The sequence below is a fragment of the Gastrolobium bilobum genome, unplaced genomic scaffold, assembly GCF_033153095.1.
Source record: "Gastrolobium bilobum isolate Gb01-03AN ecotype WA unplaced genomic scaffold, APGP_CSIRO_Gbil_v1 utg22728, whole genome shotgun sequence".
NCBI classification, from domain to species: Eukaryota; Viridiplantae; Streptophyta; class Magnoliopsida; order Fabales; family Fabaceae; genus Gastrolobium; species Gastrolobium bilobum.
This window is the reverse complement of record NW_026897698.1, coordinates 41,113-62,336: the sequence shown is the minus strand read 5'-3', so window position 1 is coordinate 62,336 and position 21,224 is coordinate 41,113. Positions and strand designations below refer to the sequence as shown.

The following is a 21,224-nucleotide window of genomic DNA, read 5'->3' as shown; positions in this document are numbered from 1 at the left end:
CGAATAGAAGCACCAAAATGAGTATGACTTTAAGCAGAAATTTTTTGATAAATAGAAAATAACTCATAACGGTTTTTCATTAAATAAATCCAAGTACAACAGACACACTACGACTAGGACCCCAAATATTTGAATGAATAACTAAAAAAGGAGCATCAGCTCGTTTATTGACTCGATTAGCAAAGGAGAAGCGTATGTGCTTCCCTTGCTGACATGACTGACAATCTAAGTCTGAAGACCGGATAAAAGCAGAACCATCTTCTGCAATTTTGAAAGACTAGGATGCCCAAGGCGACTGTGGATGAGTTGTGAAGATTCTGTAAGAGAACAAGCAACTGAAGGACTCGGCACAACCAGGTACAACAGACCCCATGACTCACGACCCACTCCAACCGTCTTCCCCGTACCCAGGTCCTGCACAAAAACAGAATGGTTTGAGAAGGTGACAATACAGTTAAGAGAGTTGATCAATTTACTAACAGATATTAAATTATAAAGGATGTCAGGAATGTAATAGACAGATGTTAAGGTCAATGAGGAGGTTGGACAGATTTGTCCAATCATATGAACAGGGGCCTTAGTGCCATCAGCAAGAGTAAAAGAGGGTAAACTATCAGAATATGTAAGGGATGAAAAGAGTTCCTTATTACCACAGAGGTGATCAGTAGCACCTGAGTCAAATATCCAAGGACCAAGTGATGCAGAATGAGAAACACAAGCAACAGGATTACTAGTTTCTGAAGCAGAGGCCTGAGACTAAGGAGAGGCCTTCTTGAGAAGGGTCTGGAGTGCTGCATAGTCTTCAGAGGAGAGAGAGACTGTACCATTTGAAGCAGTATCCGATTGAGCTATATTAGCAGCATGAGAAGGTCGCAGGTGAGGATACTTTGTGTAGCAACGTTTCTCATAATGACCAAGCTGCTGACAATAATGACAACGAGGTCGCTGACCACGTCTTCCCTGGCCTCTACCACGACCACGTCCACCTCCAATGTTCCCACGAAAGTCAGTACGGGAAATTGGAGCAGTGGAATCAACAACAGCAGACGATGCAGGTGCGGATTTCTTATTAAGATTCAGATGACGCTGATACGTCATTGATAGATCAGGATCCCCACTAGTCAAGATAGTATCCCGGTCATTATCATATTCTTCAGGGAGACCAGAAAGTGTGGCAACCATAAAGAGACGTTGCACCTGTTTCCGATATGCAGAAGCATCAGTAGGGTAGGGCAACATATCCAAATATGCCTACATCAAAGATCGACTTTTGCCAACATATGTCTCCATCTGAGTGTCAGATGATTTGCGCAGATCCATAAACTGAGACATGATGGAATAGAGCTGCTGAACATCATTAGTGTAGAGGTGTTTTGCTTCCTCTCACACTTCAGTGCAAGTTTGAAAAGAATAGAAGATGTCAAAAACGACTGGATCAATAGACTGCCAAAGGATACTCAGAAACTGGTTGTCAAGCCTTTCCCAATCAGATTTTTCTTCCTTGGGAATATCAGTAGATTTAGTTGTGAAATGGTTCTCATGTCCCTGTCCAAAGAACCAAACTCGAACAGAGGTTGCCCAGTTCTTGTAATTAACAGAACCTTTCAGCTTTGAAGAGGTAATGGGCCCAACATTGGTGGAGATGACATTAAGGGAACTTTTGGCAGGACGAGAGGGAGAACTGGTCTCCAAGTGAACAGGAGAAGATGCTTCCATTATAATAAATCACAAGGATAAACAACCAATTGAATAGAAACTAACCCGACCGCGAATCAAGAAGAGATACGTACAAAAAGTGAGACCCACAAAGAACCAACCACAGATCTGGAAAGAGGAGGAGGAGGCGAGCTTCTCTGTCCAAGACCGACCGAAAATAGCTGTCGGAACAGTGCACACGCGCCGGCAGAAGGTGGCGCTTGAGCACCACGCGCAGAGGAGATGGGCGGCGCGTGACGGATGCGATGGTGGTCGGACTTCCACAGACTTGGTCGTCGGGAGGAGACGGTTCTGATCGCGTGTGGTCTGGGTTGAAAACTCGCCGGAAAAGAGTTAAAGAGAAACCATTGAAAAAATCTTGTTGCTAAATGGTTTTACTGAAAATTTGGTTTTTCATACAGACCAATAGGATTGATCATTGATCTATATAGTCAATCCCATCTAGTTAGATAAGGTTTCATGGTTGCTTGGGATAAAACAATGTTATCAATGCAAAATGGCAGATTATTGCAGCAGGCTGAGAACCCACCATAATTTTATGGCAGATGACATGGCAGCCACTAGCAAAAGAAAGGCAGACATGTTAGAGAAAAGAAAAAATTGATAAAAGCACTTATTGGGCATAATCTCCAATGCGTGTACATGTGTTGGATGTAACCCCAAGGTCATAGTTATAGGTGAATAGCACACTTGTAGAGATAGGTGGCTTATATGGTAATAGCAAATATGTAGCTTGGCTATTTTGAAAAATATTACATGTAACATAACAAAGATAAGGTATATCTAGTACCATTCAAAATGACAACAATACACAAACAAAATGGTTAATATATATGAAATGAAAAAGACAAAAATAGATGAAGAAGAAACTTGGTTGAAAGTTGAAACATAGACAAAGAAAAGAGATACAAGGCAGAAATCAGAACCCAAGAGGAATCAAGTAAAAGCAACGACATGTAGAAACAGAATGAAGCAAAAGCAAAACCACGCTGACACATGAAAGAAAAACAATAATGACCAATAAAACATTATGCACACCTTGACTGAGATGCAGAGGAATAATGACACTTTAACTGCCTAATAAGGTTTATGCTTAGTGTAGAAAATAGAGCTTGGTTATTTTTAGAGGTAAAGTAGCTCCTTACAGAAGATCTGACACAAGTTATTGTACTTTTGTGTGGGGGAACTTAGTAATTTAATTAAGTAAAAAATGAGTTGTTGGTAGGAGTAGCGCAGAGGCAGCATTCAGGGCTTTAGCGCTTGAAATATGCAGAGGGATGTGGATATTAAGGCTACTCAAGGAATTAAACTTCAGCCATGACTTGCCAATGAAGGTGTTCTGTTCTGTGATAACATGGCAACAATAGGGACAGACAAGAACCCTATTCATCATGACAGGACAAAATACATTAAAACTGAGAAACACTTCATTAAGGAGAATAGTGACTTAAGTCTTATTGAATTGAATCATGTCTCCACTGGTTCTCAGTAGCATATGTGATAACAAAGGCCTTGTCAAGAGTTAGAATTGAATAGTTGAGCCACAAGTTGGGAATGATCAACATCCACTCCCTAGCTTGAGGGAGAATGTTGTCAGTCAAATGTAATTTTCCCCATAATCCATTCTGATTTATTTTGTTTTTATTCTTGTTAGTCACATGTGATTCTCAACGTGATCCATTCTAAGAATAACAATAATTCCTAACTATTGCAATATTTCGAAAATTTGCTTTTCCACACTGCATCACTCATACGATCTACAATATAATTTCATTTTAGTTTCATAATTGTTTTTATTTATGGAGTTGGACAATTTATAAAGTCTTGTTGCAACTATGCTAAAGCTACAACAGTTCAACTTATATGAGAACAAAAGTAATATTTCTTTTTATTGGCTTGGAACTTTGGTCACTTATTTGTTCTTATAAAGAACTCTCATGGTTCGCATCAAATGGACTCCATTCACATTTTGGTATGCGAAACAAAGGCACTCCAGACAACAGTAGAGTTAGCATTCCAGGCTTTTGAACATCAACAAATCTAGTCTGCATTTACATCCAAAACTCTCTCTGTAGAACCATATCAAGTAAATTCGAATTCACTCAATTATAAGCCTTCTCAATACCAATCATAGAGCCTAGAACAACTTTTTCTTCTCCAGTATCACCAACGACCTCATTGATAATAGAAGTTGCATCCAAAATCTGTCTTATACAAGCACTTCGTGACTAAAGTATAGTGTCCTCCAAAGCCTTGCTCATCCAAGCTAATAGCACCTTATTCACGACCTAGTACTCAATAAAAGCTATCATTTTAAAGAATACACACAAAACAAATATTTATCATGTAAAAGAGATGGCCTTATTGGAGTTTATAGTAAGTGAGAATATTTTACAAAAGTACTCACCGATACCCATAATTAGGCTTCCTTTCATCACGCTTGGGATTCAAAATGAAAATATTATATGCATTTTCAAGTTGAAGGTATTCAATCAGGCTAGCCAAGAGACCATCTATCATGTCCACATCTACTTGCCAACGATCGCCATCATTAGCCCTGCAAGGAAGAATGTGGAAGAATAAAAGAAAGCAAGAAATGCAAAAGACAAAACAAAAGAAGCCACACTATGCTTCCTAAAGAAATCTTAGAACAAGAAATTAGGAAGAGGGAGAAACAGAACACAAGTGTATTTTTCTCTTATTATATCCAGCTCTACACTGTTACATTTATACAAGAGAGTATTTAATACTATAGCAACTAATTTGCAACCTAATAACCAATAGAGTTAATGCTACCTAGGAGAAGAGAAAATAATAAATACTAAAACACCTCTGATACAGAGGAGAGAGGAAAACTAAATACAAATCATTTTAGCTTCCTAGAGAAGTGCATAAGACAAAAGAAAAGCAGAACAGTTAGCAAGCATATCTGAACATCACATTAAATAAATTTTGACTCTAAATGGATCTGAGTTTCAACACTTCCCCTCAAGTTGGGCTGTATATGTTTATCAAGCCCAGCTTGCTACTTAGCTCCTCAAACTTGACTCTTGGCAGCACTTTGGTTAGGATAGCAGCCACTTGAGAATTGGAGGACACATAATGTAAGGCAACGATTTCTTCTTCTATTTTTTCCTTGATAAACATGCTTAGTCCTATCATGATAAATTGGATTTTTTTACTTTGACAATAGTTGCCATTTTGTCACAGAAGATTTGCATAGGTAAGTTGTTATAGAGTTTTAATTCCTTTAGTAGTTGTTAGAATAGTTGTAAGAATAGTTCAGTATATATAGTCCCACATCTTATGAGCTCAGCCCATTAGGTCTTTTAGTCTCTTTAAATAGAGAGCTCTTGTACATTGTAACACACTATGATTATTTAATATACAATTATTCTTTAATCTTAAGTTGGTATCAGAGCTTTTTCGCTCTGGGGATCCGCTTTCGCTAAAACCCTAAGCTCACTGCTTAGGTGTTCTCTTCTACTTTGCCATGCATTCTTCCAGCGAGTTTTTCATCAAGCCGTGTGTCCCTCCGGCAGATTCTCTAAGTTGTGTGTCTCTCCGACTTGTTTCTTCAACTGTCAGAAACACTGCCCGCCGCCAACAACCGCCGTTCGTCACTGTTCAGGCCACCGGAGCACTGTTCCGGCATCAATTTCAACCGGAAAGCCTGCGATCAGAGCTCTTTCTCTCCGGCGACCAAGTCTGTGGAAGACCCATCATCAGAGGAGTCCCCACGCGCCTCTCCTTCTCCCTGCGCGTGGTGCTCACGCACCACCCTTCACCGGCGCGTGTGCACTGTTCCGGCGTCTTTTTCCGGTCGTTCCTGGACAGACTAGCTCGGTTTTTCCTCCTCTTTCCGGATCTGTGCTTGATTCTTTGTGGGTCTCACTTTAGACGAGTGGTTCTCCTTGATTGGATATCGTTTGCCTTCGTTTACGGCTTTTATATTTTGTCTTTAAATGGCAGCAGCATCTCCTGATCTCTCAGAGGTTAACTCTCCTTATATTGGGCCCATTACGTCTTCCAAACTGAAGGATTCAGACAACTACAAAGATTGGGACACCTCTCTTGTTGCAAATATAGCTCAATCAGACAATGCATCATTTGGTTCAGGTTCTCTCTCACCTGCGGACTATGCTGCGCTCCAAACTCTTCTCAGGAAGGCTTCTCCTCAGTCTCAGCCATATACTGGTAATCTCGTTGCTTGTGTTTCTCATTCTACATCACTTGGCACTTGGATATTTGACTCAGGTGCTACCGATCATCTCTGTGGTAATAAGGAACTCTTTACATCTCTTACTTATTCTGATCATTTACCTTCTTTTACCCTTGCGGATGGAACCAAAGCCCCAGTTCGTGGGATTGGACAAGCTCGTCCGACCACTACCTTGGCCTTGACATCTGTTTATTACATTCCTGGCATCCCTTATAACTTAATTTCTATTAGTAAATTGATCCACTCCCTCACTTGCACCATTACTTTCTCTAACCATTCTGTTTCTGTGCAGGATCCGGGTACGGGAAAAATGATTGGAGTGGGTCGTGAGTCACGGGGACTTTACTATCTGGATGTGCCTCGTCCTTCAGTGGCATGCTCTCTCACAGAATCTCCACAACTTATCCACAGTCGCCTCGGTCATCCAAGTCGTTCAAAGTTGCAGAAAACGGTTCCTCTTTTATCTGGTCTTCAGTCTTTAGATTGTGTGTCATGTCAACAAGGGAAGCATACACGCTCCTCTTTTGCCAGTCGAGTCAATAAACGAGTTGATGCCCCTTTCTCTCTTGTTCATTCAGATATCTAGGGTCCAAGTCGTACCTTGTCTGTTTTAGGTTTTCGGTATTTCATTACCTTTATTAATGATTTTTCCCGTTGCACTTGGATCTATTTAATGAAAAATCGTTCTGAGTTATTTTCCATTTATAAAAAGTTTTCTTCAGAGATTCATACTCAATTTGGTGTTTCTATTCGTATTCTACGTAGTGATAATGCTAAGGAATATGTTTCTATTGATTTTTCTAATTTCTTGGCCACCCAAAGTACTTTACATCAAACTACTTGTCCTCACACTCCACAACAAAATGGGGTGGCTGAACGTAAAAACAGACATCTCATTGAAACTGCTCGTACCCTTCTTATTCATTTGCAGGTTCCCCTTCACTTCTGGGCAGATGTTGTACTCATCTCTTGTTTTCTCATCAATCGCATGCCTTCATCTGTGCTCAACAATAACATTCCTCATAATCTATTGCTTCCAGATGCTCCTCTTTATCCTCTAACTCCACATGTCTTTGGTTGTACTTGTTTTGTTTATGATCTCACTCCTGGTAAGGATAAGTTAACATCTAAAGCCTTTCAGTGTATCTTTCTTCGTTATTCTCGTCTTCAAAAAGGTTATCGTTGTTATTCTCCCGATCTTAAGCGTTACTTAGTTTCCGCTGATGTCACTTTTCTTGATCAACAACCCTTTAATTCTATCCCATCTCAGTTGTCACAGGTTGATCATGTTCTTCCTGTCCCTATTCTTGACTTGTCTTTGCCAGCTGCAGGTGCTTCTATTCCAGATGAGCAACCTATTGCTTCTACACATGAGGACCGTCCACTTCTCACCTATCAGCGTCGCAAAATTGTCCCTCCTGTCGACTCAACTCTTGCTGACTCATCGCCCACTGTTGTTGCTTCTTCCCCTCCGGATCCTTCACCAGAGGCTCTTCCCATTGCTCAAAGAAAAGGTACACGTACTACTCGTAACCCTTATCCTCCTTATACTTTTTTGAGCTATGACCGTCTTCCTTAACCTCATTTTACCTTTGTTTCTAGTCTTTCTTCTATTTTTATTCCTAAGACCACAGGTGAAGCACTTTCCCATCCAGGGTGGCGCCAAACGATGCTTGATGAGATGACTGCACTTCATTTCAATGGCACTTTGGACCTTGTTTCTGCTCCTCCAGAGAAGTCTATAGTTGGTTGTCGCTGGGTGTTTACTGTGAAAGTTGGACCTAATGGCCATGTTGATCGACTCAAGGCCCGCCTAGTTGCAAAGGGTTTTACTGAAATATTCGGTCTTAATTATAGCGATACATTCTCTCCGGTCGCTAAAATGGCGTCAGTTCGCCTATTTCTTGCTCTTGCTGTTGTTCGTCACTGGCCACTCCTTCAACTTGACATCAAAAATGTCTTTCTTCATGGTGATTTACAAGAAGTTTATATGGAGCAACCACCTGGCTTTGTTGCTCAGGGGGAGTCTAGGAAGGTGTGTCGTCTTCGCAAATCCTTATATGGTCTCAAGCAGTCTCCTCGGGCATGGTTCAGTCGCTTCAGTTCTGCTGTTCAAGAGTTTGGCTTAATTCGCAGTAAAGTTGACCACTCTGTGTTTTATAGGATCACATCTTCTGATAAGTGCATCTATTTGTTAGTCTATGTTGATGACATCATCCTCACCGGGAGTGATCAAGCTGGAATTCGTCAGTTAAAACAGTATTTATTTAGTCAATTTCAGACAAAGGACCTCGAGAAGCTGCGTGACTTCTTGGGAATTGAGGTAGCACAATCTAGACAAGGCATTTCTATCTGTCAAAGGAAGTATGCCTTGGATATCCTAGAAGAGACTGGTATGTTGGCATGTAAGCCAGTTGACACACCCATGGATCCTACTATAAAATTACTACCCGAACAAGGAGAACCATTATCTGATCCTGGACATTATCGGAGGATGATTGGGAAGCTCAATTATCTCACTGTGACTAGGCTGGACATTTCTTTTGCTGTTAGTGTCGCTAGTCAGTTTCTTGATTCTCCGTGTGATTCTCATTGGGATGCTGCTGTTAGGATCCTTTGTTACATCAAAGGAGCACCAGGGAAAGGTTTATTATATTCAGATCAGGGAAATACAGAAATTTGTGGTTATTCAGATGCCGATTGGGCAGGATCACCCTCGGATAGGCGCTCTACTTCAGGCTATTGTGTTTTCTTTGGAGGAAACCTGATTTATTGGAAAAGTAAGAAACAAACTGTCGTTGCCTGATCTAGTGCAGAGGCCGAGTATCGTGCAATGGGAGTTGCTACCTGCGAGCTAATCGGGTTAAAGCAGTTGATTCGGGAGCTACATCTTTGTGAACAGAAGTAACCCATGACTCTTATTTGTGACAATCAAGCTGCACTACATATATCCTCTAATCATGTATTTCATGAGAGAACCAAACATATAGAGATCGATTGTCATTTCATTCGAGAAAAGATTCAGTCAGGAGAAATCAAAACGGAATTTGTCAACTCCAATGATCAACTCGCGGATGTCTTCACTAAAGCTCTTAGGGGTCCTCGGGTTGAATATATTTGTGGCAAGCTAGGTGCTTACAATATATACGCTCCAGCTTGAGGGGGAGTGTTAGAATAGTTGTAAGAATAGTTCAATATATATAGTCCCACATCTTATGAGCTCAGCCCATTAGGTCTTTTAGTCTCTTTAAATAGAGAGCTCTTGTACATTGTAACACACTATGATTATTTAATATACAATTATTCTTTAATCTTAAGTGTAGTCTCAGTATTCACATTCCTTCACAAATTCTCTAGGCAAGAACTCTGAATTCAGCTTCAACACTGCTCCCTGCAACAACACGTTGCTTCTTGCTCCTCCATGTTAGAAAGTTTACCCATACAAAGGTGCAATAGCCGGTGGTGGACCTTCTATCAATCATTGATTCCAGCCTAATCTGCTTCAGAATAAACATCAAACCCAAACATCACCTTGCTTCAGGTCTATTAGAACCCCTTTGACCTGAAACAAAGATGTTGTGTTATCCTTCTTCGAGTAACCTGCCTTAACTCCATCCCATATTTGTTTGGCAGACTTGTGCATAGTGTAGTTTTCTCCCATTTCAGTAGTCATGGAATTAATGAGCCATGACATACTGAGGTTGTTTTCTAAGTCCTATTGTTCATGTTTTTGGATCGTCCTTGTTTAGTTCTTTTATTTCACTGATGAGATACTGTAACAAAGCCTATTCAGGTATACCAAAGACGCAGCCGAAGGACACTTGAGCATGACGTGGAACAAGTCAGCCAAAGGACACTTGAGGATGACGTGGAAGAAGTCAATAGTGAGGACGTGGAAGAAGTCAGTATGGAGGACTTAGCAGCTGATGAGGGTAGGAGAGCGTGATGGAATAATCAGTTACGGGTTGTTACGGTTTGGGTGGTGTAGTATGCGTGTAATGGATTGTAATTTGTTATATGTAATGGGGAAGGTGAGGAGAGAGTGGTCAGTCAGTTAGAGAGTAAGAAAGAGGAGAGAATAGAGCACTCTCGAATTGCTCTAAATGTAACAGAGTTCTATTTCCTTTATTACTTCAATACCAGAAAACCATTACAGAGTTCTCATTAATTTCATTCTCAGTTGTTATGTTAATTGACCATTGTTGCTGTTAACATTACAATTGGTATCAAAGCTTCCAATTCTGGGAGCATTTTATGGTTCTGACGAGGAAAATGGAAAATCGTTTATCGACATTGGAAGAGAAGTTGTCGCTATGGTTCAATAATAGCGAAGAACGTTCAAGGCGTTTGGAGGAAGGAATCGAGATGCGGTTTCGTCAATCTGAATCGGTTCAAGAAGATCTGCGACGAATCATCAATGGCTTGATGTTGGATCGTGGTCATACCGGAGATAATGGGGGATTGGGTGGGTCCAATGGAGAAACCCAGGACCCGAATGGAGGACCGAAGGACACTGTTGGTCCGACGGGAGTGGGTGGACCGAGCGGAGGAGGCGGTGCCAGCAGCGCGACTGTAGGAACTCTTCTAGGAAATGCAGGAATCAACGATACCTCCGTGCGAAGGCTGGAGTTGCCCTTGTTTGATGGGGATGATGCTTATGGATGGATCCATAGAGCTGAGCGTTATTTCACCATTAATGGCATTCCGGAGGCTGAGAAATTGTCATCGGTACTGATTGTTTTGGAGGGTAAGGCTCTCCATTGGTATCAATGGTGGGAGAGTCAAAATCTGGGAGCAAATTGGGAGCAATTCAGGTCACATGTGTTGAGGCGATTTCAAGGGGTCACTGCTAATTGCACATTTGCACCATTGTTGAGGCTGAAACAAGAGGGTAGCGTGAAGGAGTACAGGGAAGAGTTTGAGAGGGTGGCTGGGCCGTTAGGGTATGCAGATGGCAACATGCTCAGGGACATATGGTTAAATGGGCTGAAGGATGAGATAGTGGTGGAATTGCACATCCGTGGGCGCGATTTGGCTTTAGCTGAGTTAATGGATCTGGCCCAATTCGTGGAGGAACGTAATGAGGATGCTATAGGCAAAAACAATAGTTGGAGTGGGCTGAGGGCCCAAACAGCTATTAATGGAAAAGCCCACAACCATTACCCAACTAATTATCCTCTTCGTCACACTGAGGGTAAATATAGTGGTGGCACGCAAGCTACACGCGTTCCTGTTAAAACAAGTCACGGACCGACTACTTTATCCCCAAATCAGAGTTTGAGCCCTAATCGAGTTGGGGAGAGCGTTGCGAGCACCGCGCGGACAAACTCACGGCGTCTGTCCAACGAGGAATGGCAGGATAAGATGGCGAAGGGAGAATGTTTCTACTGTCACGAGAAGTTTGTGAAGGGCCATAGGTGCAAAAACAACAAGCAATTTCATCTCCTTATGATAGAGGAGGATGACAACGAAGATGAGGGAAGTGGTTTACGGTGTTCAGATCATCCGGAGGAGGTTGACGAGCGGGAGCTCCATCTCTCCTTGCACAGTATTATGGGATTAACGTCGAATCAAGCTCTCAAGTTGTGGGGTAGCATTGCGCAACACCAGGTGGTTATTTTGATTGATTGTGGGGCCTCAAGTAACTTCATCAGTCCTAAGGTTGCTCGAGTGGCAGGGCTATCTGTGAGTTCAACACTTCCATATGTAGTGGAAGTGGGCGATGGCCATAAGGTGCGATGTCAAGGTGTGTGTAAAGATGTCACGATTCACATGCACGGGGTGGTGATTAGGTTGGATCTCTTTCTATTTGAACTGGGAGGAGCGGATGTTGTTCTTGGGTTGGACTAGCTTAAGACGTTGGGAGAAGTGAAGGCCAACTTCAGGGAGCTCACCTTACGGTTTGATGACGATGGTAGGGAGGTGTTGGTACAAGGGGATCCTTCTTTGTCCAAGGAGGTCTTTTCTTTAAAATCGATGCTGAAGACGTTTGAGTCTGAGGATGAAGGCTTTGTCATCGCTTTACAGCCTGCTCATAAAGAAGGAGATGAGGGTGTGCAACAACGTGAGATTTTGGCCGAGTCCGTGTCTAGTTTGTTGACAGAATTTGACACTGTGTTCACAGTTCCTCCAAAACTGCCCCCTCCTAGGTCCCATGACCATGCCATAGACCTGATTCCAGGTAATACCATTCCCAATATTCGGCCTTACAAGTATCCACATCATCAGAAGAATGAAATCGAGAAATTGGTTGGAGAGTTGTTGGCTATGGGGCACATCCGGCCGAGTACCAGCCCTTACTCGTGTCCGGTTATTCTTATCAAGAAGAAAGATGGAAGTTGGCGTGTATGTGTTGACTATAGGGCTTTAAATAAAATCATTGTCCCTAATAAGTTTCCGATTCCAGCCATCGATGAGTTATTGGATGAAATTGGTGGTGCTCGAATATTTTCCAAGTTGGACCTCAAATCGGGTTATCATCAAATACGAATGCGTGAAGAGAACATTCCTAAGACGGCATTTCGGACACATGAAGGTCATTACGAGTATCTTGTAATGCCTTTTGGTGTTAGCAATGGACCTTCTACTTTTCAGGCTCTCATGAATGAGGTATTGCGTCCTTTTTTACGCAAATGTGCTTTGGTATTTTTTGACGATATTCTTATTTACAGTAAAGACCCTGAAGCTCATGTTGATCATCTGTGAGCTATCCTTCAAGTTATGAAGGATCACAGTTTATTCTTGAACCGTAAAAAGTGTGAATTTGGACGGTCCCAGATTGAGTACTTGGGTCACATTGTTACTACGGCTGGGGTGATGGTGGACCCCACTAAGATTTCTGCTATGCTAGATTGGCCAGTACCACGAAATGTTAAAGGGTTGCGAGGGTTCTTAGGGTTGACTGGTTATTACCGCAAGTTTGTCAAGGACTACGGCAAGATAGCTCGTCCTTTGACTACGTTGCTTAAGAAGGATGGGTTTCAGTGGCATGAGGAAGCCCAAGTCTCTTTTGATATGTTGAAAATTGCTATGACCACAGTACCTGTGTTGGCATTGCCGGATTTCTCCCAAGAGTTTATAGTTGAAACAGATGCTTCAGGGAGAGGCGTGGGTGCTGTGTTAATGCAACAGGACAGACCAATTGCTTTCCTCAGCCGCGGGTTCAGTGAAGGAGCCTTGGTTAAGTCCGTGTATGAGAAGGAGCTTATGGCCATTGTTTTTGCAGTAACTAAATGGCGTCATTATTTAATGGGTCGACATTTCATCATACGAACTGATCAGCGAAGTCTTCGTTTCTTAACTGATCAACGGTTGTTGTCTGAAGACCAACAAAAGTGGGTCTCCAAGCTGTTTGGTTTTGACTTCACCATTGTTTTTCGTCCTGGTAAAGAAAATACAGTTGCTGATGCTTTATCTAGACAAATGTGTTTTCATGCTATCACACAGATGCAATTCGATGGTTGGGATGAGATCCAGAATGAATTACAACAAGATACTAGGATGAGCAAGGTGATTCAGGAGCTATTGGTCAACCCAGATGCTCATGCGGGGTTCCTGTTGCAGGGTGGGCGGTTGTTCTTTAGAAACCGATTGGTTTTGGCTAAGTCTTCTTCTTGGATTCCAAAAGTTCTTATGGAGTTCCATGATTCTGTGGTTGGGGGACACTCCGGGTTCCATAAAACTTACAAGCGCATCAGTAATTGTGTATTTTGGGAGGGCATGCGAAAGGATATTCATGCTCATGTGACAGCTTGTGAGATTTGCCAACGTAACAAACACTCTACCTTGGCTCCTGCGGGTTTATTACAGCCTCTTCCCATTCCATCTCAGGTTTGGACAGACATTGCTATGGACTTTATTGGTGGTCTGCCTCGGTCCAATGGTTTTGACACTATTTTGGTGGTCATTGATCGTTTCACTAAGTACTCTCACTTCCTTGCTTTGAAACACCCTTTTTTCTGCAAAGGATGTGGCAAATCTGTTCATCAAGGAAATTGTGTGTTTGCATGGGTTTCCATTGTCTATTGTTTCTGATAGAGATAGGGTGTTCATGAGCTCATTCTGGGGAGAGTTGTTTCGTACAGCTGGATCATCCTTGAAGTTCTCTTCGGCTTATCATCCTCAATCAAATGGTCAGACGGAAGTGACGAATAAATGTGTTGAAACTTATCTCCGTTGTTTTTGTCACCCCCGCCCCAAACAATGGATTCTTTGGTTACATTGGGCTGAATTTTGGTTTAATACCAATTATCATGAGTCTGCAGGTATGACCCCATTTAAGGCCTTGTATGGGAGGGATGCTCCCACCTTGTTTCGTAGTGGCAATCATCCTTCACGTGTGGATGCAGTGGAACAATTGCTTAAAGAAAGAGATGTGATACTGCAGGAATTACATCAAAACTTGGCTCAGGCACAATGTCGTTTTAAACAATATGCGGATAAACGACGTAGAGATGTGGAGTTGCAGATTGGTGAGTGGGTGTTCTTAAAATTGCAACCTTATAGGTTGAAGTCTTTAGCTCGGAAAATGAATGAAAAGCTTAGTCCCCGTTTTTACGGTCCTTATAAGGTAATAGAACGCATTGGTGCTGCAGCATACAAATTGGAGTTGCCTCGTGGATCTCAAGTGCACCCTGTTTTCCATATTTCCCTTCTTAAGCGAGCTGTCCAGCCTTCGATTATGGTGCAACCTCTGCCTCCTATGCTTTCAGATTCGTGGGAGTTAGTGGTTCAGCCTATTAAGGTATTGCAGCATCGTCTGGATGCATCCGGATTCACAGAGGTGTTGATTCAGTGGCATAATCTTCCTGATTTTGAGAATTCATGGGAATTGGCTTCTTCTATTTTGCATCGTTTTCCTGATTTTCACCTTGAGGACAAGGTGAATGATTTGGGGGGGAGTATTGTAACAAAGCCTATTCAGGTATACCAAAGACGCAGCCGAAGGACACTTGAGCATGACGTGGAAGAAGTCAGCCAAAGGACACTTGAGGATGACGTGGAAGAAGTCAACAGTGAGGACGTGGAAGAAGTCAACAGTGAGGACGTGGAAGAAGTCAGTATGGAGGACTTGGCAGCTGATGAGGGTAGGAGAGCGTGATGGAATAATCAGTTACGGGTTGTTACGGTTTGGGTGGTGTAGTATGCGTGTAATGGATTGTAATTTGTTATATGTAATAGGGAAGGTGAGGAGAGAGTGGTTAGTCAGTTAGAGAGTAAGAAAGAGGAGAGAATAGAGCACTCTCGAATTGCTCTAAATGTAACAGAGTTCTATTTCCTTTATTACTTCAATACCAGAAAACCATTACAGAGTTCTCATTAATTTCATTCTCAGTTGTTATGTTAATTGACCATTGTTGCTGTTAACATTACAGATACCCAATTGAAAAGAAAGATTTGTATATTATTGAATTGTAAGTATAACTGTACAAGAATTCTATATTTAAAGAGATTAAAAAGACCTAATGGGCTAGCCCAAATAAGCTTCTAGAGTATTTTAACTATTAAAAAATAATTCTAATATATACAATATTCAACCTCAAGCTGAGGAATGGATATTTATCATTCCAAGCTTGTTAGTAAGTTCTTGAAATCTATCATCAGGAAGACCCTTAGTTAAGACATCAGCCAATCGACGACCAGAAGGAATATATAGAGTAGTGATCAGTCTACTATCCAATTTCTCTTTAATGAAGTGGCGATCAATCTCAATATGTTTGGTTCGATCGTGTTGAACAGGATTGTGGGCTATACAGATAGCTGACTTGTTATCACAAAGTAACTTCATAGATCCTTTATATCTCATCCTGAAATCATCGAGAATGATTTTCATCCATAATAACTCACAGATACCTTGAGCCATCGCTCAAAATTCTGTTTTTGCACTTGATCTAGCAACCACATTTTGCTTTTTACTTCTCCATGTTATTAGATTTCCACAAATAAACATACAATAGCCCGAAGTAGACCGTCGGTCAGTCACGGATCCAGCATAATCGGCGTCTGTATAAACTTCTAAGGATAGGTTTCCTCCTCTCTGGAACAATAGTCCTCTACCTGGTGTTCATTTCAAATATTGGAGAATCCTGTCCACAGCTCGCAAGTGTTTCTCCATTAGATCATGCATAAATTGACAAACAACACTAACTGCATAAGTTATATCAGGTCTAGTATGAGCTAGATATATCAATCTTCCCACTATTCGTTGATATTGTCCTTTGTCAACTGGAGAGCTCTCATTTTCACTTCCTAGTCTGTGATTCTGCTCAATCGAAGTACTGGAAGGTTTACACTCAAGTTTCCTTGCTCCTTTAAGGAGGTCAAGAACATACTTCCTTTGACAAATAAATATCCTTTGCTTTGAATAAGCAACTTCTATCCCAAGAAAATATCTCAGTTTTCCAATATCTTTAACTTCAAATTCAGCAGTCAATCTTTTTTGCAAAGCACATTTCTCACCAATATCATCCCCTGTTATAATAATGTCATCAACATAAACTAGAAAAATAGTGGTCTTACTTTCCTGAGAATGTTTAAATAAAAGTGTATGATCCCCTTGACTTTGTTTGTATCCAGTGAAAGCATAACTTTGGTAAATCTTCCAAACCAAGTACGCGAGGATTGCTTCAAGCCATACAACGCCTTCTTTAACCTGCTAACTTTATTTCTCCATTTGTAGAGTTAAATCCTGGTGGAATCTCCATGTAAGCCTCCTCTTGTAATTCGCCATTGAGGAAGGCATTTTTCACATCAAATTGATTCAAATCCCAGCTAAAATGAGAAGCGAGGGACAATAGAACTCTTACAGTGTTCATCTTGGCCACTGGAGCAAACGTTTTTTCGTAATCAATGCTATAGGTCTGTGTGTATCCCTTGGCTTCCAGTCGAGCTTTATACCTCTCAAGAGTCCCATCAGAATTATACTTCGAAGTATACACCCATCTATACCCTATTGCCCTTTTTTCATTTGGCCTGTCAACAACTTCCCTTGTATTATTCTTCTCCAACGCATTCATCTCCTCATGCATGGCTTGAACCCAATTATCATATAATGCTTCATGTATTGATTTCGAGATTGAAATGGAGTTAAGTGCTGTAATAAAACTTCTATGCTACATAGAGAGATTCTTAGAGGAGACAAAATGAGAAATAGGGTGTTGGGTACAAGACATTTTCCCTTTCCTAACAACAATGAGTAAGTTATCAGAATTAATATCAGGCTCAGGAATAAAAGTAGTATGTTCAGTACTTACCCACGGTTCAGGCGATTACAGTTGCTGGTGGGGCAGTGTGAGTTGTTTCTTCCTTTGGTACAATAGTTCGGGTGTCTCAGCTTTGCGTACTTTCTGTCTATCAACAGGAGGCATGTCACATGAGAAATCAGATGAATTTTCAGCCTCAGCAACTAAGTCGTCCTTCTAATTGTCATGTAGTGTAACTACTGGAGTAGAAGATGTAGGTAACAGAAAGGAAGACTCAGACTCGAAGAAAATGGATGAAGCTTCTATACTGTTCTCCCCCTGAAGCTGACGATTTAGAAAGTAAGACTCAAATTCATGGAAGCTAACATCCATAAAGACAAAGAATTTATGACTTGGAGGGTGGTAACATTTGTATCCTTTTTTGTTGGGAGCATAACCAAGGAAGATACACTTAAGGGTTGTAGGCTCTAATTTACTTTGATGTTGTTTATGGATATGGACGAAGGCAACACATCCAAAGATACAAAACTGGAGACTTTGCATAATTGGAACAGAAGGAAAAAAAGAGGTCATAAGATCAACAAGACTTACATGGCCAAAGACTCTGGAAGGCAGGCAGTTGATCAAATAGGCTGCAGTTAATAAGGCTTCTCCCCGGTAAGAGTTAGGTACAGATGTCTGAAACAATAATGCTCTAGTGACTTCAAACAAATATATTTTTTCTTTCAGCAACCCCATTTTGTAGTGGGGTATCCACGCATGTAAGCTCATGAATCATACCCTTATCTGAAACGAATTGTGACAGACACTAGTTGACATACTCCGCACCATTGTCAGATCTTAATCGCTTAATACTTTTACCAAATTATGTCTCGATCAAGTGATAAAATCGAATAAACAATTATGGTACTTCTGACTTGTCTTTCATCAAGAATATCCATGTCACCTGAGTGTCATCATCAATAAAGAAAACAAATCACCTAGCACCGGAAATATTATGCACTTTAGAAGGGCCCTAAACATGCGAATGGATAAGAGTAAAGGGCTCAATACTTTTTATTGAACTTGAAGGAAAGGGCACACGGTGGTGTTTAGCAAGCTCACAAACATCATAATGAAAGGAGTCAATTGACTGATCCTTAAACAAATAAGGAAACATTGACTTCAATAAGCCAAATGACGGGTGTCCCAGGCGTTTGTGATGAAGCCAAATCTATGAGAATGAAGTAGACGGGTGATGACTCATCAATAATTGATTCCCAGTATCCCTTGTAGCATGCTCTGGAATGAGATAGTACAACCAATCCAGCTCCTTAGCAACTCCAACCGTCCTACCCGTGGTGATATCATGAATAACACAATGGGTAGGGAAAAAAAATGACAGCACAATTCATGTCAGTTGTAAGAGATAAGATTGGTGGAGAGCTGAGGAACATAAAGAACAATTTTTAAAAATAAGGAAGGTTGAATTTGAATGTTACCAGAACCCACGATTGATTTGTGGGATCCATCAGCTACAGCTATAGTACGAATAGCACTAGTAGAGTGATATGAAAGAAACGGATCAGCTAGATAAGTCATATGATCAGTTGCACCAGAATCCATAATCCACGAATTTTTGAAATCAGTGCAAGAAGTTAGAAGAGATGTAGGTTGTGTGATCTTACCAAACATAGTTGATCAGAACAGTAAAAAATTATCTTCTATTTTTTTTAAAATCGAAATCAAATGATGTTGAATCAAACAAACAAGTATAGATCCAGAAAGAGCATGAAGAGGCGATTAGAACCTAAGTGGTCCGCGACGGAAAGTCACCATGACACGCTGGTGAAGCTATCGGCCCGTAGGCGTCACGCGCAGATGGACTGGTGGCGCGTGCGAGGTCCGCCGAAGCTGGACTTTTCACAGCGAGGTCGAAGTCAAAAAGTAGCTGGAATAGTGTTATTTGTCGTCGGAACAGTGCTGTTTGGCGTCTTTTGGAGCTGTTTTGGTCGTCCGGTGAAAGATTTTGGAGCTGTTTTGGTCGTCCGGTGAAAAAAAAAATTCCGTAGAATGATACATTTGAGAAAACGGAATGAAACAGTAGTCCTCTTGGTCCAAAAGGTCCTCGGAAAAATTTTCTGGTGGCAGAAAGAGGAAAATAGGGTTCCGCCTTTAAGGCGATGGTTTGCGGAAGCAGAGCCCTCAGAATCAAGAGCTCTGATACCAAATTGAAAAGAAGGATTTGTATATTATTGAATTGTAAGTACAACTGTACAAAAATTCTCTATTTAAAAACATTAAAAAGACCTAATGGGCTAAGCCCAAATAAGCTTATAGAGTATTCTAACTATTACAAAATAATAATAAAATAATTCTAATATTTATAATATACCCAACCTTTCCTCTTCCTTTGAAGTGTATCAGAACACTTTGAGACCACAAGAAGAAGTTATCTCCATTGAGTGGACGTCCAGCGATGATAAGAGATGGACTTTTGTTTAAGATAGGAGATTAGCCTGTAGGGCTTTGTGTTTCATTGTTGGGGTTTGAAGTTTCACTATTCAAAGTTGTTTGGAGAGCAGTCACGGGGTAAAAAATATAGTGCACACATGGGATAGGGATGGTGGTCAATCCTGCAGGAGGAGGGCTCTTATACCATAAAGAAATCTTAGAACAAGGAATTAGGAAGAGGGAGAAATAGCACACAAAACGCTGTAATTTTCTCTTATTTATCTAGCTCTATACTGTTATTTTTATACAAGATGATTTTTTGATACTATAACAACTAACCTGCCAACTAATAACTAATAAAGTTAATGCTATGTAGGAAAAGAGAAAATAATAAATACTAAAACACCTCTAATGCAGAGAAGAGAGGAAAACTAAATACAAATCATTTCAGCTTCCTAGAGAAGTGCATCAGACAATAGAAAAATAGCAGAGTTAGCAAGCAAGTCTGAACATCACATTAAAGTTATTATGACTCAAAATAGAGCTGAATTTCAACACTTCCAAACATGTAAAAGGAAAAAAAAATAAAGCAAAAAGAACCACCGGAATTGAAAACCCATTTGCAAGCTTTGGAGATCTTTTCTATAAATAATAAATTCATATAAAACACCATTTCAACCTTGGTCAAGGCATGCCTATAAAAACTACGAGCTAGTGGAGTAAATCCACTTTCATATGTTTCCAGCAATGTTGAATATTGTTGAAGGTAGTTTGGCTAGTCAACATGCTTGTCCACTGGGGTTGATGTATTTATCCTATAGTTTACGAGGATGATATACTTATTATAGGTAATGATTATGAAGGAATATCTCATTTGGAAAATGTTAGAAATAATATAATATTAATTAGTATTGTATTATTTATTATTCTGTTATTCTAGTAGGTTATTTGGGTTTGGCCCATTAGGTCATTTAACCTCTTTAAATAGAGGTCTTTTGTATAGTTCTATACACAATTGAATACAATACATTCATACATTCTAATTTGGTATCAATGTTGAGATATATAGTCTCACATTGGTTGTATGTGCAACTAATGTGGAGTTTATAAAGCCTTGGCACTCCCATCCTTTGAGCTAGCTTTTGGGGTGGTGTATCCCAAGGTTCTTTACATGGTATCAGAGCCTCGTGTCCCGGGTTCAAACCTCGCCGCCCTCCACTTTCTCTTGTGGAATTTCTTAGCACAGGAAGGCTGGCTTGTTGCATCATCCACTCTTCAAGCCCAATGGGCTCTCGTGTGAGTGGGCATGTTGAGATATATAGTCCCACATTGGTTGTATGTGCAACTAATGTGGAGTTTATAAGGCCTTGGGCACTCTCACCCTTTGAGCTAGCTTTTGGGGTGGTGTATCCCAAGGTTCTTTACAGAAAATGAAACTTGATTAAAGAATGGAAGGTAAATGAACAAAAACAAATTCTTTATTGAATATAAATAACAATCTTTAATTGATAATGAACCAAATGGTAATGGCACCTAAGCTTGGTAAAAGGGAAAGACAGAATTGAAACAGAAACGATAAAAAGCCTAAGTACAAGATCACCAACTCTCCTAAATTCCTCTTTGATCTCCCGGATGAGCCTTTTGATCTAGCT

At 40.8% G+C, this 21,224-nt stretch overlaps 1 protein-coding gene across 2 annotated transcripts in view; it reads right to left on the bottom strand.

Annotated features, from left to right (window-relative positions):
- The window catches only part of LOC133309379 (uncharacterized), an 86,669-nt gene that overhangs the window by 39,883 nt on the left and 25,562 nt on the right, over window positions 1-21,224 (bottom strand). For both annotated transcript variants that reach the window (XM_061510141.1, XM_061510142.1), the window contains one exon: window positions 4,124-4,273. In XM_061510141.1, the coding sequence (XP_061366125.1) occupies window positions 4,124-4,273 (150 nt within the window). The remainder of the gene's footprint in view (window positions 1-4,123; window positions 4,274-21,224) is intronic.